A 23,562-nucleotide genomic window follows, 5' to 3' on the forward strand; every position below is an offset into this window, starting at 1 on the left:
AACAAAAGTCCTGTCACTTAGCAATAGTGGCAGAAGCCATTGGTCAGTGTGTCTGCCAACACATACCTCTGCAGGACCTCTCCCTGCTATAAATAAGTGCAGCCCAATTTGTCAGGCTAAGCTGACTTGCCTTCTGCAGCGCTGTCTGGAAATAGGAGAGGAGTGGTGTTGAAAGGGGTTCTTTTCACTGCTAATTAATGAAACATAGATCAGGGGTCCCAATCTTTCCATCAGCTGGCAATCACAAGCGACCTTTTCTGGGCCTGGGCTTTTCCTGACCTCCTCCCCTTCCACACTGAGGACGCGACCTAGGGAAGGTGGTTGGAAATGAGTAAAAGGGAGATAGGTACTCCCTTGGCTGGTTGGGCAGCTAAGCTTGTGGAGAAGGCAGTGAGGGAATTTTGTCCCCTTTTTAAGTGGGATGATGCCACTGCCACCCCCATGCCTTCATGGAGGGCATTCTGGGTGCTATATCATTGTGTAAATCAGGGTAATTAGCCACCAGTTCCTGGTCCTTGTTACTACCAGTGAAGAGAATTGCTCCTGACTGCAGCTGATGATATATTTTAGCTTCTGGTCCTTTAAATGGTTTCCATGGTGCACACATGGGATTGGTTGCGAAGCTAAAGAACCAAGGCCCTGGATGGAGAATGTGTCTGGAAAATACCAGATGCTGGGCCTACCAGCACGGTCTACTTAGGCAGAAAGGTGTTGTTGCAGTTTTATCTTTCTTATCTCATTATACAAAGAACATTTTCATTTGTAACCATTAGTGTTTATCATTTTGATGATTGAGGCTTTTTGTCAATCAATATCTGTTCTCAGGAACTGAAAATGGAAGAAACTAGGCTGAATTCAAGGATCATACATTTTCAATCCCAGTCATTTGCTGACAGTTTTGTTTTGCCATTTGTCTCAGTGTAGACTAAATGACAACTACTTAATTACCTTGCAATACCTTATTTAAAAAAGCAACACAGAGCCTGACCTGTGTTGGTGCAGTGGCTAAAGCATCGACCTGGAATACTAAGGTCACTGGTTCAAAACCCTGGTCTTGCCTGGTCAAGGCACATATGGGAGTTGTTGCTTCCTGCTCCCTGCGCATGCCCCCCCCCAATCTTTCTCTGTCCTCTCTAAAATGAATAAATAAAAATCTTTCTTAAAAAAAGGAAACAGAAAATCTGGTATTTGTTTCTTTTTTCAATTCAGTGTTGTCTGTATTAGTTTCAAGTGTATAGCATGGTGGTTAGACAGTGGTATTAGTTTCTTGGTCACTAGTTAGCTGCATTGTTCAGCCACCCTGAACATAAGTTGTTCGTTCTTTAAAATGGATATCAGGCCTGACCTGTGGTGGCGCAATGGGATAAAGCATCAACCTGGAATGCTGAGGTTACCAGTTCGAAATCCTGGGCTTGCCTGGTCAAGGCACATATGGGACTTGATGCTTCCTCCTCCTCCCCCCCCCCCCCTCTATATATATATCTCCTCTCTAAAAATGGAATAAATAAAGTCTTTTTTAAAAAAATGGATATCAGGGGAAAAAAGATAATTTCACCTGTTCCACCTGTGTCATTGTGGGTGCTAGGCTGCACTTTTACACATGATAAAAAAAGGTTTGTCAAAGAGGAGGTACAGTAGTCCCCTCTTATTTACTGTTTTGCTTTCTGCAGTTTCAGTTACCTGTGGTCAACTGTGGTCCAAAAATACCAAATGGAAAATTCCAGATATAATTCATAAGTTTTAAATTGTGTGCCATTCCGAGTAGTGTGATGAAATCTCCTGCATCCTGCCCGGGACGAGCCATCCTTTGTCCAGCATTCCATGCTCTATACACTACCCACCAGCTAGTCAGGTCACTTAGCTGTCTCCGTTATCAGTTGGACTGCGGTATTGCAGTGCTTGTGTTCAGTAACCCTCATTTTACTTAATGGCCCCAAAGCACAACACTAGTCATGTGAGGAATTCAGATATGCTAAAGAGAACCAGAAAGAGCTTTAAGTGAAAAGTTGACTACAATACAATAAGATATTTTGAGACAGAGCTTTTATTAGAGTGTATTGTGATAATTGTTCCATTTTATCATTACTGTTAATGTCTTACTGTGCCTGATTTATAAATTAAATCCTATTACAGGTGTGTATGTGTAGGAAAAAACATCATATATGTAAGGTTTAGTGCCATCCATGGTTTCAGGCATCCACTGGGGATCTTGGAACATGTCCCCACCACTGTGATACTATTTCTTTTTAGATTTTTTTTAAGACTTTATTCATTTTTTAAAGAGGAGAGAGAGAGAGAGAGAAGGGGTGAGGAGCAGGAAGCATCAACTGCCATATCTGCTTTGACCAGGCAAGCCCAGGGTTTCGAACCAGTGACCTCAGCATTCCAGATTGACGCTTTATCCATTGCGCCACCACAGGTCAGGCCTGTGATATTGTTTGATCCTGGTGCCATAAGGCCATTTAGATGATCTTGCCTAACTAACCCCCTCACCCAACCAGGATGCCAACCCAAAGAGGTTGAGACTTTGACCATGATGTAGATTAATTAGCTAGATAGAACTTAATCTGCTGTCAGAAGCAGTGCAGGCTACAAGAATCTGATGCCCTTTAGTTTTAAGAGTTGCTTTTTATCAGAGTGGTTACCTTGAAAAGTCCTGGGGTTACTTATTCCTGGGATGGTGGCATTCACCTGTGTGAGGTGTATTCCAGTGGTCCCCAGCCTTTTTTGGGCCACAGACCGGTTTAATGTCAGAAAATATTTTCACTGACCAGCCTTTAGGGTGGGATGGATAAATGTATCACGTGACCGAGACAAGCGTCAAAAGTGAGTCTTAGAGGGATGTAACAGAGGGAATCTGGTCATTTTTTAAAAATAAAACATCGTTCAGACTTAAATATAAATAAAACGGAAATAATGTAAGTTGTTATTCTTTCTCGCGACCGGTACCAAATGGCCCATGGACTAGGGGTTGACGACCACTGGTGTATTCTATCCTGGACTGAAATGTGTTTCTCTTGCAGCTGAGCGGGCCTTGGATACCATGAACTTTGATGTGATTAAGGGAAAACCAATCCGCATCATGTGGTCTCAGAGGGATCCCTCTTTGAGAAAATCTGGTGTGGGAAATGTCTTCATCAAGAACCTGGACAAATCTATTGATAACAAGGCACTTTATGATACTTTTTCTGCTTTTGGAAACATTTTGTCCTGCAAGGTAAACATTGATTAAATGATTTCAGCTAAATAATTACTGCATCCTGAAAACAAGAAATACTAAATTGTCCTGACCAGGCGGTAGCGCAGTGGATAGAGCAGAGGACTGGGACGTGGAGGACCCAGGTTCAAAGCCCCGAAGTCATCGGCTTGAGCACAGGTTCATCTGGTTTGAGCAAAGCTCACCAGCTTGAGCCCAAGGTCGCTGGCTTGAGCAAGGGGTCACTTGGTCTGCTGTAGCCCCCCGGTCAAAGCACATATAAGAAAGCAATGAGTGAACAACTGAGGTGCCACAATGAAGAATTGATACTTTTCATCTCTATCTGTCCCTCTCTCTGTCTCTGTCACACACACACACACACACACACACACAGGAAATAATAAATGGGAAACTGCCTTGGAATTGGGTGACAGGGTATGGTAATCTTCAAAATTCTGAAAATGGCTCTTAAGTGTAAATGTTCCCTGTAGAATATCTTGGGCCACAACCTAGCATAACTAGCAGGTGCTTTTGTGTCTTTGTTCTTCCCTCTGCCTGATATATCCTTCCTGTCTTCTAACTTTGGAAGGCATGAAAAGATTTTTCTTGGGGGCAGCAGGGACCCAGAGAGTGACTCTGGTTTCCAGGAAGCTGTATGTAGTCATTTTAGAAGCATAAATTGACCTTCTTCCTTCTTTGCATCTGTTTATGTGGAGAATTGTGTACAACTTGTGTGGTTTATATGTCTGACTCCACACTAGATTGAAATTCTGTTATGGGCTTGGAAAATAGCTTGTCTTTTTGTAGCACTGTGGCTTTGCACCCAGATCCCTTGGTGTTTTTAATGAAGAAAACATTTGGAATAGGAGCAACCTAATAGTGGCTAGCATTTCTAAATGGAACATTACAGGGTGCCTGGTGCCATGCTGAGTGTTAGAAAAACCTTAATTGCTGTAGTTTCCTGTTGTTTGGCCATGGATGGGCTAGAGCAGCGGTTCTCAACCTGTGGGTCATGACCCCGGTGGGGGTCGAACGACCAAAACACAGGGTCAGTCGCCTAAAGCCATCGGAAATACATATTTTATTTAAAAATGTATTGTATAATAAATATGTATTTTCCGATGGCTTTAGGCGACCCCAACATGTGTTTTAGTCGTTTCACCCCCGCCGGGGTCGCGACCCACAGGTTGAGAACCGCTGGGCTAGAGGCTACAAACATGGGAGACTCTGAGTAAGAGAGACCACATGGTTCTTGAATCTCTGGAGCCTGCCTAGTGGCGCTGAAGTGGCCTTGCTTTGTCTTTGACAGGTGGTGTGTGATGAGAACGGCTCTAAGGGTTATGCCTTTGTTCACTTCGAGACCCAGGAGGCTGCAGACAAGGCCATCGAGAAGATGAACGGCATGCTCCTCAACGACCGCAAAGTGTGAGTGTCCCAGTCCGGAGCAACAGCCATCGCATGAGCCAGCCATGGCCCCACCTCGGTATTAACTGGCACACACAAGGCGGCTACTGGTTCTCTCGGCCCAAATGTGGCCTGCTCCTACCTCTCCACTCCAGGGCTGGTGAGTCTCCCTGCCGAGCCATGGCAGCCCTTTTGACTCGCCAAGGTGGGCTTCCTGCCCAAGCCATGGCCTGCTGCTGCCTTTCCCTTAAAAGCATATGTCTGGGTTTTGTGAGCATCGGCACATAGGGCTGGCTGGAACACAGCTCTAAGCCCACTCTGAGCAGGGGTCTTGGCCAGTGGCAGAGTGGAGAGGGCCCTGGACTGACCAGGAGCTGTATATTATAGCCATGTGACCTTGGCCTGTCCATGGGGTCACTCATTAGAGGTTGATGCCAAATTGTCCCCAGAGCTCCACTTGGCTAACTTATGACTCGGTGGCCTTCTAACACAAGGCTGGCTCCACAGTAATACCTATTACATCACAATGGAAATTCTCATCTTGCAGAAGACACTTCATAATAGGCCTTGTTGCTTTGGTGTGGCTATTGCAGAATGGAGAGATGGTGATCTCAGCTAAGCTATGCAGGGAGAGGAGAGGGACAATAATATGTCTTGGCTATAGTAAGCAAAAGTCATTTCTGTCCTTTGTATTATTGAACAAACCAGGGGGTGGGTTGCATTGATGATGTATATTGTGCCCAGTTGTCAAGTCTCCTAAATGTATTCCTAGAAAGAAGTCTAAAGATATTTAGTGTATGGATACATTCCTGAAAAATTATAGGTAGTTCACTCCAGCAATTTCACTCCTCAGATTAACTACTGTTAACAGTTTGGTTTGTATCCTTCCAGACCTTTTCTATGCATTTACATAGATGCACAGAAATGAACGTTTAAAAAAACGTGGTCATCAGGTTTCTCCACGAAGGCAGTGTGATGTGGTAGGACTAGCCTGGCCTGAGCCAGGACCCCGGGACTGGGCCCTGCAGGACGGTCCCACCTCTTTCTCTTTCTGTGGGGAGTTGGGCATCTCGGACTTGCTCTCTTGGTGGTTGGATTGGGATTCATATTTTAACCTCTCCTATCGGCCTTTAACCAATCCCTAGAAATCATGTTTTATTCCTCTGGGTGATTCTTTTTTTTCATGGTTTCTTTTTAGGTTTGTGGGCCGATTCAAATCTCGAAAGGAGCGGGAAGCTGAGCTTGGAGCCAAAGCCAAGGAGTTCACCAATGTGTATATCAAAAACTTTGGGGAAGAGATGGATGATGAGAGCCTGAAAGAGCTGTTCAGCCAGTTTGGTAAGTCAAGTCCGTTGCCCCATGTGTCCTCTCTAACAGTCCATCAGACCTGGAGTTTATCTGTTTTTATTTAACAGAAGAGGTCACCTAGACCCAGAAGAAAAATACCTTTTGTGACAAAGGTCACAAGGTAGATAAGAATAGATTTCAGGCCTTGGCTCTTGGCTTTACCCCACATCTTCCAAGTTTTAAGGCCATCACAGCAGCTTGGTTAGAATTAAAAAGCCAGGCATGGTGCCTCTTCCTTAATAGTCCATCTGGGTTCAGCAAGAGATTGCTTCAAGTGGGTTCCCAGAGAAGCCTTTCTCCTTGAGCTGTGGTAGAGATGGTGCTACTAATAGTTCTGTCCTTTGGTAATAGGTAAGACCCTGAGTGTCAAGGTGATGAGAGATCCCAGTGGGAAGTCCAAAGGCTTTGGCTTTGTGAGTTATGAAAAACACGAGGATGCCAATAAGGTGAGTACCACAAGGGTTGGGAAAATTTGGTAAGTAGTGGCCCCAGAATGTGGGCAGGGCCTTGATACACATAGAATGGAGCCAGAATTATCTGAGGGTCTAGTGGTAATGAAGTTACTGTGCTCTGGAATTGCCTTCTTAAGGGGTTTTATATGTTCATGTATCAGTTAACTATTTTCAAAGCACTTGGCACATACTGTCACCTTAGCTGTTCAGCTTTGTAGGTTGAAAATAGGACAGGTGTTTGTTCCTATTCATAGGTGAGGGGACTAAGGACCAGAGAGTTCTTGATTTGATAACAGGACAACAGCTACTGTGGGTAAAGCATTGTGCTAGGCCCTTGACACGCATAACTTAATCCCACAAAAGAACCTGAGAAATCTAGTGACAATCAATCTGAGCTCATGTCTACTATGCTTGTATTTATACAACTGTTCTATTTTTTTCCTATATTACCTGGCCAATCACCTATCTAAATATTAACCCCATTTTACTGATGAGGAAGTTTGGTTTGCTTAGCTGACTTCAGAGATGGAGTGAAGTGAGTTTTTAGTCCTATAGCAGGGGTAGTCAACCTTTTTATACCTACCGCCCACTTTTATATCTCTGTTAGTAGTAAAATTTTCTATCCGCCCACCAGTTCCACAGTAATGGTGATTTATAAAGTATAGGGAAGTAACTTCACTTTATAAAATTTATAAAGCAGAGTTACAGCAAGTTAAAGCATATAATAGTAATTACTTACCAAGTACTTTATGTCAGATTTTCGCTAAATTTGGCAGAATAAATCTTTATAAAACGACTTACTATAGTTAAATCTATCTTTTTATTTATATCTTGGTTGCTCCACTACCGCCTACCATGAGAGCTGGAACACCCACTAGTGGGCGATAGGGACCAGGTTGACTACCACTGTCCTATAGGAAGATTTCTTTCTCAGAATATTTGGTGGGACTTACAGACCTCCAGAGCAAGGCCCCTGCTTCTGCATCTTGTTTTAAAGATGCATATTTTTGTCTTCTTTAGGCCGTGGAAGAGATGAATGGAAAAGAAATCAGTGGGAAAGTTATTTTTGTAGGCCGTGCACAGAAGAAAGTGGAACGACAGGCCGAGTTAAAACGGAAATTTGAGCAACTGAAACAAGAGAGAATTAGTCGATATCAGGTGAGAGGTGGTCTTGGCGCAGCCTACCCACAGGGAATTTACTGGGATGTGTTGGCAAAGCACCCAGATGTTGAGCAGGTTGTCTTGTTGGGTTCTTGGAGCCCACTCACCATCATCGGGTTTAACAGGCTGTGCCTACCAGATATAGCAGCAATTCTAGAACAGGGACCAAAGAGATGAATTTATTTATTTAAGGACTCTGTTCAGAAGCCTCAGTCTGTTGTTAGTTGTGTGGGTTCCTTTTACTTAAATGATACTCGTTTGTTTGGAGTGGTGGCAAGAAGAGTGCTGCTGGGCTGAGTGGTCAGCCAGAGCAGCTGTGTGAGGGAGGATGATAATAGCTTGTGACTTGCTCTTATCAGAAGCTTAGGGCAGTAGTTTCTTTGAGCCTGCATCAGAATTCCCTTCAGGGCTTGTTAAAAAACCCAGATTTGCAGGCCCCAGAGTTCCTAATTTATTAGGTTTGGATTCTGGCCTGAGAATTAACAGTTCAAACAAGTACCCAAAGATGCTGGTGCTGCCGGTCTGGGTCCCACACTTTGAGAATCACTGTCTTACGGAATGTACGGGCTATCAAAGAGCAATTGACAGCGATCCTTCTGCTTTAGGGTGTGAATCTCTACATTAAGAACTTGGATGACACCATTGACGACGAGAAGTTAAGGAAAGAGTTTTCTCCCTTCGGATCCATCACCAGTGCTAAGGTATTTGATACTAAGATTCTGGGGTTGAAAGCAGAAGTTGTAATCTTTCAGCAGTTTGTTGGCATTTGTTTCATCAATGGAATAGGATCTAAACTGTATTCATCTCTGAGAATAGCTCCCACATTTAATCTAGCAAACTTCTGCATTGTTAGCTGTCCAAATGTATGCTCTGGAAAGTAACAATTCATTAAGTATTTCTGTACTGTCTCCCCAAGTCCTGGGATGTGGAGATGAATCTGACCCAGTCCCTCACTGCCGACCTCTAGTCTAGAGCACCTGAATCTTTCCCATTCTTTGCTGCTTTGTGCTGGTGTGGGGACAGATGGTGCCACAGAAAGAGCAGAGGAAATCCAGATGGGCTGTTTTCCATTTGTTGGGGCCTGTCTCTACAACTCTGCCACACTTTTTTCCTGAATGAAGGTATTTTGAGGATCGTAGAGAGCTGGGATGGGAACTCCATCCTGGTCTTAGAAGGAGGAAAGAGGAGCAGGAAGTTTGTTTTTCCATGTTTTGCCATATGTGTCATTTGCTTGATTTTCTTTGATATTCAAATCAGCTGAGTTAGCAGGGTAAGTACAAGCCCATTTTATATTTTATTTATGTTCGCTTATTGATTTTAGCAAGAGAGGAAGGGTGAGAGAGAGAGAGAGAGAGAGACAGGAACATCAATCTGTTCCTGTATGTGCCCTCGCCAGGTGTCAAACTGGCAACCTCTGCTGCGGGATGAAACTCTAACCAAAGAAGCTATCTGGCCAGGGCACAAACCCCATTTTAAAGTCAAGGAGTATGAGTCCTTGAGCAAGAAAATGCTGGTTACATGAGGTTGTTGTACTGTGTATCCTTGGCATTTTGGGAGTGTGACAGGATCTGAAAATTTGGGGTCAAAGCCTGTTGTAGACACTAGTCCTGCTCAGCAGAGGTGCAAATGTCACAAAGTCCTTACTGAAGGTGATGAGAAGCCTGACCAGGCAGTGGCGCAGTGAATAGAGCGTCGGACTGGGATGTGGAAGGACGCAGGTTCGAGACCCCGGAGGTCGCCAGCTTGAGTGCGGGCTCATCTGGTTTGAGCAAAGCTCACCAGCTTGGACCCAAGGTTGCTGGCTCGAGCAAGCGGTTGCTTGGTCTGTTGAGGGCCCGCGGTCAAGGCACATATGAGAAAGCAATCAATGAACAACTAAGGTGTCGCAACGAAAAACTGATGATTGATGCTTCTCATCTCTCTGTTTCTGTCTGTTCCTGTCTGTCCCTCTCTCTGACTCTCTCTCTGTCTCTGTAAAAAAAAAAAAGATGATGAGAAAAGAGGCCATCTGGGCCGGTAAAGACTCTAGGTGACCCTACCCTAGCCCTTAGCTTAAGTCACTCATAACCTGGGAGCATCATCATCAGTTATGGCAGGGAGTTGACCAGGGGTCATCCTGTGGGGTTTCTCCAGTTCCTTGCCCCTACCCTGTCATCACCCCCCTCACTGGCCTACCCCAGTGCAGGGAATGCTAGTCTTCTTGCTTATCAGCATAGCAGTCCAGTTGGCATTTGCCAGAAGAGAGCAAAAGAACCATATCTTGAAGTTTCATAGGCACCATTTTCATGAGCCAGGGTGTCTTGATCTTAACCTTTTTGGTCCACTTCATTTGTAGTGAGTTGTTGGGCTGACACACATCTGTACCTCCATGTCCTCCACTTTAGGAGGCTCTCCAGTCAGTGAGCTAAGACACAGAGTGGTGCCAGGCACACATCATACTGCTCCCAGTGCTTCTGAAGAGAGAGCCAGGGGAGGTAATAAATAACCTTTTCAGGTGAGAAGAGCCATTTGTAAACAAGGGACTATAGGAAAAGACTGCCTGAACCAGTAGACTCGTGGCTTTGTTAGCCATTTGCCTCACAGACGTTGAGGCTCTGAGAGGGCAAGGAAGTGTTTTGTTAATGTTGCTTAGAAATTGCAGGGCTGGGGCTAGAATCCAACTGTCTCCCAGCTGGTCATTTTTCTACTCTTACTCGCATTGAATTAATGGTGGCAGTCATTTAGCTCCTTCCCAGTTGTGTTACTTCAAAAGTATATTCTAACTGTGCTAAGAGCTTGTTAAAGTCTTTGGGCAGATGAATTCTACAGTTAAATTGCTTGACACAACCATCCAGATCTCTTGTGGGTACAGCGGTAGCTATCCTGCTAGACTATCCAGGAAACATCTTTTGGTTCCTGATTTAACCATTAGCCATATCATAGTGTTAGGGAACTTTAGAATCTAACAAAGGCCTTGGCAGGATAACTCGGTTAGAGTGTTGTCCTGAAGCAGACAGATTGCTGGTTCGATCCCTGGTCAGGGCACATAACAAGGGCAACTTGATGTTCCTCTCTTGCTAAAATCATGAAATAAAAAAAAGAAGAGGAACCTAACAAAGAAAATGCCTAGATCCCACCCTTAGAAGTGTGGCTCGGTTGGTCTGGGGTGCATCCTAGGACAGGGCAGAGGACCCTCTTCTAGACTTGGTAACTCTCAACGGAACCCAGGTTTTTGGCTTTTAATGCCAGCCCAAACATAGAATGCCTTTTTCTAAGCTGGTCTCTTTTTATAGGTAATGCTGGAGGATGGGAGAAGCAAAGGCTTTGGATTTGTCTGCTTCTCGTCTCCTGAAGAAGCAACCAAAGCAGTCACTGAGATGAATGGACGCATCGTGGGCTCCAAGCCACTGTATGTCGCCCTGGCCCAGAGGAAGGAAGAGCGAAAGGCTCACCTCACCAACCAGTATATGCAGCGGGTGGCTGGAATGAGAGCACTCCCTGCCAATGCCATCTTAAATCAGTTCCAGCCTGCAGCTGGTGGCTACTTTGTGCCAGCAGTTCCACAGGTGGGTCTGCTGTAGGATCATGGCTCTGGGGCCTGCCCACTGACAGCACTCCCACGGGTCGGGAGAGGGATTCTGGGATATCAAGTAAAATGAAGAACTTATCCATGGTCTTAAATACAGTGGTAGGGTAGAGTAAGAATCCCCATTAATTGCTCTTCCTTCCCCCAAGGTATTTTGTTTGATTTTTGGGGGGTGGGAGGGAGATGAGAAGCATCAACTCATAGTTGTGTCCCTTTAATAAATTGATTGCTTCTCATATGTACCGTGACCAGGGGGCTCCAGCTGAGCTAGTGACCCCTTGTTCAAGCCAGCGATCGTGAGATCATGTTGATCCTGCGCTCAAGCTGACAAGCCAATGCTCAAGTCAGCAACGTCAGAGTTTTGAACCTGGGACCTCAGTATCCCAGGTCAATGCTCTATCCACTGCACCATCACCAGTCAGGCCCTCCTGGTCTTTTGAGTAGAGAGAGCCAATAATACCTGAAGTAGCCAAGGGCTGGTAATGAGATGAGATGAGATACTTCTAGTGTGGACTCAGGTCCTTAAAAGGGCTTGGGTGCTGTTTCTTACAGGCTCAGGGAAGACCTCCATATTACACACCTAACCAGTTAGCACAGATGAGACCTAATCCACGCTGGCAGCAAGGTGGGAGACCTCAAGGTAGGTGGTGGGGAACAGGAATTTGATCACCCAGGATATACCTATCCTGGTCTCCCCTGCATCTCCTCCCTGACCCTCTGAGGTGCAGCTGAGGTTCTGATCCACATCGTTCATGGGTGATGTGTAATTTTTATCTTTTCACCAGGCTTCCAAGGAATGCCAAGTGCTATACGCCAGTCTGGGCCTCGTCCAGCTCTTCGCCATCTGGCTCCAACTGGTAATGCTCCGGCCTCTCGTGGCCTCCCTACTACTACTGCTCAGAGAGTCGGTGAGCGAACTGGCCTTGAGAAACGTGGGGAGGAGGGGGTCAGGATGGCTAGGCTCTGCCCAGGGTTGGTCAGTTTGTTGGGCTCATCGAGTCCTGGTTCTATAATGTCAGCTGTGTGCTTAGGTATGTACTAAGGGACAGAGAAACAATTCATTCTAGGAGTGTTGGTTACTTTTAAGAGTCTTGGCTCATTGGTGACTCATATGTAAAAGGTTAAATGTTGAAATTTGTTAGCTGGGCAACTAGAGGCAGCTGTTCTTTTGGGTGGAGTTGGGAGAGTTAAGGAAACTTTTTTTAGAGTATGTCCTGTATTCCGAGAGGTGGCAAGAGTTGTGTGTTATTTTGTTGGCCATTCCTTAAAGAGAGTAGCAGTCGAGGCCCCATGTGTGATGTGTTATGTGAACATTGGAATTTCTCCTTCCGTGGGGCGTGGCCAGTTGGACATCTGCTGCCAACACTGATGTGCATTTGCTGGTCTGTTGTAGGGTCTGAGTGCCCGGACCGCTTGGCTATGGACTTTGGTGGGGCTGGTGCCGCCCAGCAAGGGCTGACTGACAGCTGCCAGTCTGGAGGTGGTATTGGATGCACACAGAATGGGGAAAGATGGGATTTGACGGGTCTTTGCCCAGACTGATGGCTTTAATTTTACTTGTTCTTTTCCTAAGGTGTTCCCACAGCTGTGCAGAACTTAGCCCCTCGTGCCGCTGTGGCTGCTGCTGCTCCTCGGGCTGTTACACCTTACAAGTATGCCTCCAGCGTCCGCAGCCCGCACCCTGCCATTCCGCCTCTGCAGGTGAGGCTCATGCTAAAGGGATTTCCTTCACGTGCATGTGATTTCAAAGATGCCTTGCTTTGATTCCTCAGTAGGCATTAAATGCCTGCTCTGTGTCAGAGTGCTGTGTCCTGTGGTGACACTGCCCTTGAGGGGCTCTCTATCTAGTAGGCAAGGAAGAGCTTCAAGTGTTCTTCCCAATAACAGTTGACTCAGAAATGCTCCAGAGGAGACAGCTGGTGCTTCCAATCTCCTTTTCACAATACACACAGTTCATTCTGCTCTTTGAGCTTCCATTGCTCTTTCCCCTCCACTGGCCCAGTTGATCCTTGGCTGCTCTACAAGGTGATCCATGCATTGAGGCAGGAAAGAACTTCAATTCACAGAGATATTCAGCTTCAGACATGCTAAGTTGGAGGAGGGCAGCTGGACCCAGACCTCAGATTTTCTTAGCTGGAACTTGCTATATCTGGAGCTATGCTCCCCAAGCAAGCCATGATGCATCTGTTTTGTTGAAAGCTCAATTGCACTTTATTTTACTGATTTATTTATGTTTTTGAAAGAGAGACACACAGGAAGGGAGAGTAGGAAACATCAACTTGTAGTTGCTTTCACTTTAGTTGTGCATAGATTGCTTCCCAAATGTGCCTTGACTGGGGCAAGCCAGTGTCCTCTTGTTCAAGCCAGCAACATTGAGCTTTTTATGTCAGCGACTTTTGGGCTCGATTTGATGAGCTTTTGGGGTTGTGCGGACGATTCTCCCCGCTCAAGCCAGCGACCCTGTGCTGACGAGCCTATGCTCAGAGCCAGTGACCTTGGGTTTTAAACAGCATCCTTATTGTCTGAGTTGACACCTTAACCACTGCACCACCAGTCAGGCCAAGCTCAGTAGCACTTTGATTAGAGGAGCCTCACTGAGCTTTGTGATCCTTGAGCTGCTTCCTCCTGCTTCATGATGTCTAAGTTGAATATTCCCCGGAACTTGATACTGTGTGAAATATTTTGCCTATAAGGCCCTACTTTCAGAGCTGTGACTGGCATTGCCATTGCACGTTGATGGTCCTCAAGCATTTGATAGAATAAAAACATGTGGTACAATGAAGGTGATATAGGATATAATTGCAAATGGTTTGATATTCCTAGTCTTTGAGCTGGTCTTGACTAGGAATTCACCCTAAAGGAAAACTAATTTTCACGTAAAAGCTGTACACACAAATGTTCCCTATACATTGTGTTAACAAGGATTCAAATTCTGTGGGTAACCTTGGTAAATAACCTTGAATAAGTTAAAATCATGTGGTAGATGATTGCCAGGCATTGTAGATTTGTTTTATTTCCCTTCTGATAGCGTGCTGTTCTTATTGTAGCTGGCAGCATATCTGTGTCCACACCACTGTTCTCCCCTCGCCCTCTCCATCCCTCAGGACTGCACTTAGTTTCTTGACAGCAAGGACAACTACCTCCACCTCCTCTTTGACGTAGTAGACTTTCAGATGTTCATCACCATCAAGTGTCCTTATTTTGGTGCTAACCCACTGCCTCTCCTGGTTCCCAGGCACCCCAACCTGCAGTCCATGTGCAGGGGCAGGAGCCCCTGACCGCCTCCATGCTGGCCGCAGCACCTCCCCAGGAACAGAAGCAGATGCTGGGTATGTACTTGCAAAAGAGGGGGCCAGAGCCTGCTACTGACCCAGACCTAGTGTCCATTCCTGGGATTCAAGCTGGTTGTGACTTGGAGTATCTTCCCCCAGGAGAACGTTTGTTCCCGCTCATCCAAACCATGCATTCAAACCTGGCTGGGAAAATCACGGGGATGCTGCTGGAGATCGACAACTCCGAGCTGCTGCACATGCTGGAGTCGCCCGAGTCTCTGCGCTCCAAGGTGCATGCGGGTGGTCTCAGCTGGGGAGGGTGACAGCTGGCCTGGGGCCCCCAGGTGTGGCAGAGGGGAGGGGTGGCTGTGGTTGGGTGTCTGAGAAAGCAGTCAGCCTCAGGAGGCTGCCCCTGGGCTGGGGCTCAGGGAAGATTGAGGGGCTCTCCTTACATGTCACTGACCACCTGGAGATTTCCCACAGGTGGATGAAGCCGTGGCAGTTCTGCAGGCTCATCATGCCAAGAAAGAAGCTGCCCAGAAGGTGGGCGCTGTTGCTGCTGCTACCTCTTAGACAAGGAAAAACCGTATGTTTGGCTGTTTTTGTTTTCTGCAATGGTTTTGACTCAGTGTCTTGCTAAAAGATGAGGGACAATATATAGAACCATGTTTCTGCCATTTAACCTGATAACTTGTGCACACTGTCATCTGGGTTTTTTCTGTCATTTGGATGTGTTAACATGGAGAAAAGAGTAAAGGTTGTAAATTATAAGAAGCAAGCAACAGTTTTCTCAATAAAGAGCACCTGGTTAGAAGTTCTGTATAGCTTATTCTCCTTTCATAATAGTTACAAGCAGACTTTTTCAAGAATCCCACTTTTGGTTTGGAATAATGATAAATATACGGGAGTTGTCATAATCAGAGCGTACAGTCTCATTTCTGTGAGATTCTCCCTGGTTTGGTTTGAGATTGGTGAGGTCAGCTGTGTATATAGCCACTGCTTAGCTCTGGGAGCACAGGATACGCAGGCCTTGGTGTCAAAGTGGGAGAGACAGACGCACATCTGACTGCAGTTACAGTGTGTGTTCCAGTCAACTTCTGGACTTGGGGGGCCATAGCCCCTGTCTTCGGGGGATTGGTGAGTGACAATCCTGTCTGACAAGAACTGATGAAGAAAGGAGACTCAATGAACAGAGGCACAGTCAAGGGAAAAGTGCAGGTAGGCCTGACTGGTGGTGGTGCAACGGATAGAGCATCGACCTGGGATGCTGAGGTCCTGGATTTGAAATCCCGAGGTTGCCGACTTGAGCGCGGGGCTCACCAGCTTGAGCATGGGATCATCGACATGATTCCATGGTTGCTGGCTCAGCTGGAGGCCCCCCTCCCTGTCAAGGCACATATGAGAGGCAATCAATGAACAACTATAAAGTGCTGCGACTATGAGTTAATGTTTCTCATCTCTCTCCCTTCCTGTCTCTCTTTCCTCTCCATCTCTCTCTTGCTCAAAAAAAAAAAAAAAAGAAGAAGAAGAAGAAGAAAAAAATACAGCTACTAAGGGCCAGAGCTGGTATTGAGGTTAAGGTTGACTTAACTAGCCATGGCCTCTTGGCTTGTCATTTGGGATTTAAGGAAAATAACCATAAAATTCTAGAAGCTTTGAGTACAGGATGGCCTGGAAGGGTGGGGATGAGTCTTTATAGACTAGCTATCCTCAAAGTCTGGTTCTCAACTAGATGTACCCCTTCAGAGGATATTTGCCAATGTCAGGAGACATTTATGGTTCAGACAACTGGGAATGTGTCACTGGCATCTAATGGGTAGAAGCCAGGGATGCTGCTAAACATTCTACACTGCACAGGTCAACCCCAACGGAATTTTATCCAGGCCCAAATGTCAGCACTGAGGTTGACTATAATACCTTCTTCATCAGCCGGAGATTTTAGAGAATCTCTGAGGTTCTTTTGATTGTGTTGGTGCTTTTCTTTTCAGGATTCAAAAGCCAAATAACCCCTCATGGAATTCAGCTCAAGATTTGAAGACTTCCTAGCTTGTCCTATGGACTTCAACACCAAGAACCACAAATTACAAATTTAATAGGTCATTTTGTATCGAAAGGTCAATTATGATGCACCTAGAATTTTTCGATTAAAAAAAATATATTCTCTGGGTTCTGCTATGGCCCAGACAGTGTTAACTTTTTTTTTTCTATTGTGAGTTTTGGTCCTCTCCCCAAAATTGGTTTTATTTGATGTACCCAAGTCTTAAGTTTCTCAATAAAGAAAAAAATCATAAAACTGCCTCTGTCTTATGTTGTACCCTGACCACATAGTTTTATTCCATAAATCTCTTCACTGGAAATAATTTTAGGATGTAAATAGGGTCAAATGAAGTTCTGTATAGCTTCTCATCCTCTCCTAACAATTATAAGCAGGCTGTTTTGGGTTAGGTAGATGTGCAGAACTGGCCCATTGCATTGTTATGGGAGGACTTTGTATTGGCTCTTACTTAACGTAGGGAACAGGAGTCTGATTAAGCAGACTTTGGATCTGATATCGGTTGGCACATTTCTAAAGGACATGTGATGACGTATGTAGTGCCAGGCCCCTCCCTCCATGACGTGCTGCTGGTGGGTTATCTGTCTCCTACAGCAGTTGGTCCTGTATGCAGGGCAGCAGGTCCGGTTGCCTAGATTCTGTGACCAGGGGAAAGCCTTGGGAGCTGGACATGTGATGACGTATGTAGTGCCAGGCCCCTCCCTCTATGACGTGCTCGGTCCCTTCTGTCGCCAACCACAGTTGGTCCTCTATGCAGATCAGCAGGACCGGAAGTCTAGATTCTGTGACCGGGGTTTCCCCTGGTAGTGGGAAAGCCTTGGGAGATAGCAGCAAATAGATGCTTAAGTCTTACATGTTTTGTGGTTCCTTCAGTCTTCCAAATGACTCCTTGGCCAAGGTCAGCGTCTCCTTGTCTTCACTTCCCTCCGGGAACCCTTTTTCCCTTCCTTGAGCTTGGCAGGCTGACCTTCCTCTGAGCCTTACCCACGTGGTCCCTTTCCTTGGATGTTCTTCCGTTTTGGACAACTCCCGCTTTTCCTTAGGGTCAGGTCCAGTCTACAGTAGATTCCCCCATTTTCTGACAACCATTAATGCAGCTATGCATTTGTTTTTTATTATCTTTCTGCCCCTCCACACCTACCAGCCGCAGAACCCGGTTGGTGCAGCGAGCGGCATCTGCGCCAACTGGTCAGTGGGCGGGGCGCGAGTACCAGCTTCCGGCGGAAGGGCCGGGGTGCAAGATGGCGGCCGCTGGCGGTATTCTCAACGTGGGCGAGCTGATGTGGATAGGGTCTTCGCTGGCAAGACCTTGATTGAATCGAGCTTGGGGTTGGCTACAGGCGGCACGTGACGACCAGGGCCAGGTCTCTAATGGAGCTTTGTCCCCGCGGTCTATGAACGGTGGTCGCGACCTAATGGCTTTGCTAGTCCTAGCGCTACCCAGAACCCTTTTTCCTCTGACCATGGACCCAGAGAGGTGGTGAGATACAGTACTTGGACCCGTATCCCAAACTTCGGCCCTGGCTACTTAGATGAAGGCATTCCCAGAATATTTGGGGAGTTATGGAAACAGCTTCACTGCGTGGGTTGGCGACCATTGTGATGTGATTGTAGGATTATTGTTGAATATGGTCGGGAGTGACCACTCCATCCGGAGAAGTGAGTGCTAACATCCTAGAGGTGCTAGCGCCAGAGCAAGGTTTGAAAGGTCAGGACTTAGCCCAGAGGGCTAAGCACTTCCAGGCAAACAGTTAACCTTGAGGAAGGAGGGGAAAGGAGGCTGGGGAGGTGGGCGGGGCTCGGGTTATGAAGGTCTAATATGCCATGTTAGGGAATTTGGACTCTTGCGGTCTTGCGGTCATTGATGAGCTTTGGGGCAATATTAAGCAGGGCAGTGCTGTAATCAGATTTGCACTTTCTTGGAATCATTCTAGTGGCTGTATGGAGGAGAGAGAAATTGGAGTTGATGAGCCCATCTAGGAAGCTGCATTACAGGGGCGTGGAGAAGTCATTTTGTCTATCCAAAAGACTGTAGGGACTCTTATCCTCACTGGCTGTCTTGCTAACACATTGTTGCAGCAGCTGTACCAAGAGTGTGGAGGACATCAGGAAAAGGAGCTTGGTGTCTGCAGGTGGGCTGGCAAGAGGAGGTGGATGACAAAGTTCTTTATGCTGCTTTTATTCCTTTTGGAGACATCAATGACATTTAGGTTCCGCTGGATTATGGCACAGATAAGTCTTCTTGGTGTGGTGTTGCTTATGTTTAGATTCCTAATGCCAGGGAAAGAACCTGAGAAAAACAGTATCATGTACATTCCGTGTATGTTTGGTTTGTAATGAAGTTTAAAATGTCTGTAGGACAACATCACTGATCTTGATGATGGAAAAGGAATGTTCTGAGGACAGTGAAGCCAAGATGGTATGATGTGGGCTGAAATTTACAGAGATTTTGTTTTGTTTATTTGAAAAAAGGCTTTCTCCACATTCAACCATTTGAGGCCTTTCATTTCTCATCATTTAATATAGAAACTGTATAGTAAGAATAAGTAAGAAGATAGTCTTTGGAAATTTTTGAAAGATTTGGTTGTTGTTTCACACTACCACTTGCTGGGTAGCTGAAGTGCACATCTGCTGACCAGATCTCCCTGGCAGCTGTGCTTTTAAAAAGCACAGGGCAGCAAGGAAGCTCAGCCTCAACCATGGAGCCTTGGCCTCTGCTCACATGGGTGAGTTTTCCTTTTGTTGGTATCATAGTTATGGTGCATGGTTCTATTTGATTCTTGGTTGTTATTTTTTAAGATAGGAGTTTTAGACCCAGCGCTGCCCCTAACTTTATGTGTGACACTTAAACTCTCTGAGCCTTAAGTTCTTCAATTTTTAAATAAGATGGTAAGACTGGCTTCTGGGAGCCTTTCTACGCCTGTGTTCTATGAATTAGTAACTCCTACTGCTCATGCTCTCTGCCAACTAAAATAGCTGTGCTGCTTTCTCAAGTACCCACCTAACTCAGTAGTGAGGTCAGTGCTCTGTATGTAGTTAATAAATAACTGATAGATCAACTTTTTTTTTTTTAACTTTCTATAAGTCTTGTAAATAAAGGTTACTAAAATAAAGGAGATGATTTGGGACTGTAGCCCCCATCTCCCCAGATTCCCAGCCATCTGAATAAAGCAAAGCATCCATAAAGAAAAGAAAAAAATGTTGGGTAGCATTAGAATAGAATATGCAAAGTTTAAAATTTTATTCACTATTTACTTATATTGACTTGCACAGAATGACTTTACTATTTCTAGAAGCATTGTTAACCAAGAAAAATCTAAAAACTAGATCCCCCCCTTTTTTTGGTATTTTTTCCAAAGTTAGAAGTGGAGAGGCAGTCAGACAGACTCCCGCATGTGCCTGACCAGGATCCATCCGGCATGCCTATGAGGGGGCGATGCTCTGCCCATTTGGAGCATTGCTCCGCTGAGGCTGGAGCTAATCTAGCACCTGAGGTGGAAGCCATGGAGCCGTCCTCAGCACCTGGGCCAACTTTGCTCCAATGGAGCCTTGGCTGCGGGAGGGGAAGAGAGAGACAGAAAGGAAGGAGAGGGGGAAGAGTGGAGAAGCAGATGGGCGCTTCTGTGTGCCCTGGCCGGGAATCACACCCGGGACTTCCACGTGCTGGGCTGATGCTCTGCTGCTGAGCCAACCAGCCAGAGCCCTAGATTTTCCCTTTTTAAATGGCATCTGGATATGCCCTGCTTCCTCCTATTGCCCACATAATAACTACCCATTTCTGCTATTGTAGAAAAGCACAGAGGACATGGTTTTGTTGAATTTGGGTTGGCAGAGGTAAGTTTCATTGTTTACTATTTGACTAGTGTTACTGTTGTTATTGGTTACAAAAGGTAGCACTCTCCATTTGGGTAGGTATAGGAGATTATTGGGGCTACCATAACAAATTACCATAAACTTGGGTGGACTTAAAACAACAGAAATTTATTCTCACAGTTCTGGAGGTTAGAAATCCAAAATCAAGGTATTGGTAGGGTCATGCTCCCTCTGAATAATCTAGAAAGGATCCTTTCCTTCCTGGCTACTGGTGGCTCCTGGCAATCCTTGGCATTCCTCGGCTTGTAATTGGATATCTCCAGTCTCTGCCTGTCTTTACTTGGCCTTCCTCCCTGTGTGTGCCTCTCTGTGTCTTCTCTTCTTATTATGATATCAGTTATTGGATTTAGGGCCCACCCTAATCCAGTATGGCCTCATTCCATTTAATTACATCTGCAAAGAACCTATTTATTTTTACTTTGTGTGTGTGTGTGTGTGTGTGTGTGTGTGAGACACACAAGAAGGGAGATGAGAAGCATCAGCTCATAGTTGTAGCACTTTAGTTGTTCATTGATTGCTTCTCTTATGTGCCTTATTACTTCCCTTATGACCAGGTGGGGCTCCAGTGGAGCCATTGACCCCTTGCTCAAGCCAGTGATCTCTAGGGCTCAAGCTGGTGAGCCTGCGCTTTAAGCCAGTGACCTCAGGGTTTCAAACCTGGGACTTTAGCATCCCAGATTGACACTCTATCCACTGCGCCACCACCGATCAGGTTGCAAAGACCCTATTTCTAAACAGGGTCACATTCTGAGGTTTGGGTAGATATGAAATTTGGGGGACACTAGTCAACCCTCTACAGAGGCTTGGTAACAGTTGCCAAGAGGTAGGAAATTCTGACTCAAAGTTCCCCTCATATAGTCAGAATGTGGAAGATGAGTCCTTCCTGCAGAGCCCTGAGCTTTCTGACCTGGCGTGCTAGTTCCTATTTCCTGTGGGTATTCTCTGTCTCGGTAACCTGGACACGTGGCCGTATACTATCAGGTCTACGAAGCAGTTAGTATGTGTTTTTGTTAAATATATACATAACAGTCTAAGCAGTTATGAAGGGAAAGTGGGTCTTTTTCCTGTGCTTGTGCTACTGAGTTTTTATTTAAGTGCTAACTGTAAGAGTTTAACTGCAAACATAAACTTTTTATTTTTTTGGCAGGATACTGCGGCAGCTACTGACACGGTATGGCGGAGAATCTTTGCTTTTTACTGAAGCTGTTACCTGGTGCTTGATTGTTTATTTCTAATTTCCATAGCCAAAGTTATAAAGAAAAAAGTCATCATTCTTTGAAAGTGTTCACTATGAAGTAACTGTTTATAAAATGAATTCTTATTTAGATGTTCTTTGTGTTTAACATTTGAATAAATACCAGCCATCTTTGTTGACTAAATTTTACCCTGTTTTGTATTTTACATTGGAGGTCAGGAAACTATAGTTCATGGGCCAGAGCCATCCCGTAGCCTGTTTCTGTATGGCCAATGAGCTAAATGTTATATATATATAAGTTCTACCAGAAAGTTCTGTCCGTTTTTGGAATAAAACAAAATACAAATTTTTCTTACCGTCAATAAACTTCATTAAATAATATAATTGCCATTATTATTAATGATTTCTTGCCAGCGTGAGGGCAATTTGTATATCCCATTTTTGAAAAATGTTTTATCTTTTGATACGAAAAATTGGACCAGTGCTTGTTTGATATCTTCTTTTTTTTTTTTTTTTTTTGGATTTTTCTGAAGCTAGAAATGGGGAGAGACAGTCAGACAGACAGACTCCTGCATGTGCCCGACCGGGATCCACCCAGCACGCCCACCAGGGGCAAAGCTCTGCCCACCAGGGGGCAATGCTCTGCCCCTCTGGGGCGTTGCTCTGCCTCGACCAGAGCCACTCTAGCGCCTGGGGCAGAGGCCAAGGAGCCATCCCCAGCGCCTGGGCCATCTTTGCTCCAATGGAGCCTCAGCTTCGGGAGGGGAAGAGAGAGACAGAGAGGAAGGAGAGGGGGAGGGGTGGAGAAGCAGGTGGGCGCTTTTCCTGTGTGCCCTGGCCGGGAATCGAACCTGGGACTTCTGCATGCCAGACCAACGCTCTTACCACTGAGCCAGCCGGCCAAGGCCGTTTGATATCTTCTTCATTTTTTAATTTTTTGCCCTTCAAAAAATTTTGTAAGGACAAAAACAAGTGCTAGTTGGAGGGTGCTAAGTCCGGGGAATATGGTGGATGCAACAGACATGCTTCTGTAGCGTTTCTTCCTTATTGAAATTCGTAAAAATTACAGTGGCGTAAATGAACTTTATCAGTAGCCATGGGTACACTATCGCTTCACACATAAGAGTAACGTGAATCAACTTTTAGTTAATTTGCTACCTCAGTATGTATACATTAAGTGATAAAAATAGGCACACATGTGCCAAATAAACATGTGCTTATGTGTCGAAACTTGTGATAGAAACAGACAGAACTTTCCGGTAGACCTTATATTTTTAAAGGGTTGTGGGAAAAAAAGAACATGCAGCAGAAACTGTATGTGGCCTGCAAAACTTAACATGTTTATTCTCCAACCTTTTTCAGGATGTTCATTGACTTTTAGTCTGGGACAGTATACTGCAAATAAAGTGTAAATTCATTGCAAGGTAGAATTGTGAATCTTCCATAAGAGGCAAGATTTCATGAACTCTCTGAAAGTGACTATGGCTCTAGTTGTTTTTGGCTCTAGTTAGAAAAGTTAGGCTTTTTTGAGCCATTGAAAAGTGACACTCTAATAAAGTTAAACCAATAACAACTAAGGAAGAGAAAACCTACAGGATTATGATAGGTTGGGTGCTTCAAAAGAAAACTATTTGAACTATATAACAGAAGACAATTGTATTATCTTACAGGTCAGGACATCAAAAGTCCAAAATGGGTCTCACCAAGTTAAAATCAAGGTGTCAGCAGGGCTGTGTTCCTCCGGGAGCCTCTGGGGGAGACTCTGTGTCTTTGCCGTTCCCAGCATCTAGAGATCGACCACATTCCTTGGCTCTTGGTGCCTTCCATCTTCAAGCCGGCGATGACCAGGCAAGTCTTTCTCACACACTGTTTCTCTGAAGCTAATTCTTCTGCTCCCTTTTCACATTTAAAAGATCTTTGTGATTATATTGGGCCCATCCAAATAACCCAGGATAATATCCTTGTTTTAAGATCAGCTGACTAACCTTAATTCCATCTTGCCATATAATAAGCATATTCCCAGGTTCCAGAGAGTAGAATGTAG

General features: G+C 45.3%; 1 protein-coding gene and 1 non-coding gene across 15 annotated transcripts in view; both read left to right on the forward strand.

Annotated features, from left to right (window-relative positions):
- Positions 1–23,562, forward strand: part of PABPC4 (poly(A) binding protein cytoplasmic 4) — a 43,019-nt gene that overhangs the window by 2,456 nt on the left and 17,001 nt on the right. The window contains exons 2-17 of one of the 14 annotated variants that reach the window (XM_066269549.1): positions 3,024–3,217; positions 4,506–4,621; positions 5,799–5,938; positions 6,299–6,393; positions 7,420–7,557; positions 8,166–8,261; positions 10,833–11,105; positions 11,678–11,750; positions 11,911–11,982; positions 12,519–12,605; positions 12,699–12,826; positions 14,361–14,454; positions 14,557–14,687; positions 14,881–14,940; positions 21,471–21,494; positions 23,189–23,366. In XM_066269549.1, the coding sequence (XP_066125646.1) occupies positions 3,024–3,217; positions 4,506–4,621; positions 5,799–5,938; positions 6,299–6,393; positions 7,420–7,557; positions 8,166–8,261; positions 10,833–11,105; positions 11,678–11,750; positions 11,911–11,982; positions 12,519–12,605; positions 12,699–12,826; positions 14,361–14,454; positions 14,557–14,687; positions 14,881–14,940; positions 21,471–21,494; positions 23,189–23,308 (1,841 nt within the window). In that variant the 3' untranslated portion in view covers positions 23,309–23,366. The other 13 variants (XM_066269547.1, XM_066269548.1, XM_066269546.1 and 10 more) reach the window with 13 other exon arrangements.
- LOC136332400 (small nucleolar RNA SNORA55) lies at positions 8,534–8,666 on the forward strand. The gene has a single exon (XR_010730668.1). It is a non-coding gene; the product is annotated as a small nucleolar RNA SNORA55 (small nucleolar RNA).

The sequence above is a fragment of the Saccopteryx bilineata genome, chromosome 3 (assembly GCF_036850765.1).
Source record: "Saccopteryx bilineata isolate mSacBil1 chromosome 3, mSacBil1_pri_phased_curated, whole genome shotgun sequence".
NCBI lineage: Eukaryota > Metazoa > Chordata > Mammalia > Chiroptera > Emballonuridae > Saccopteryx > Saccopteryx bilineata.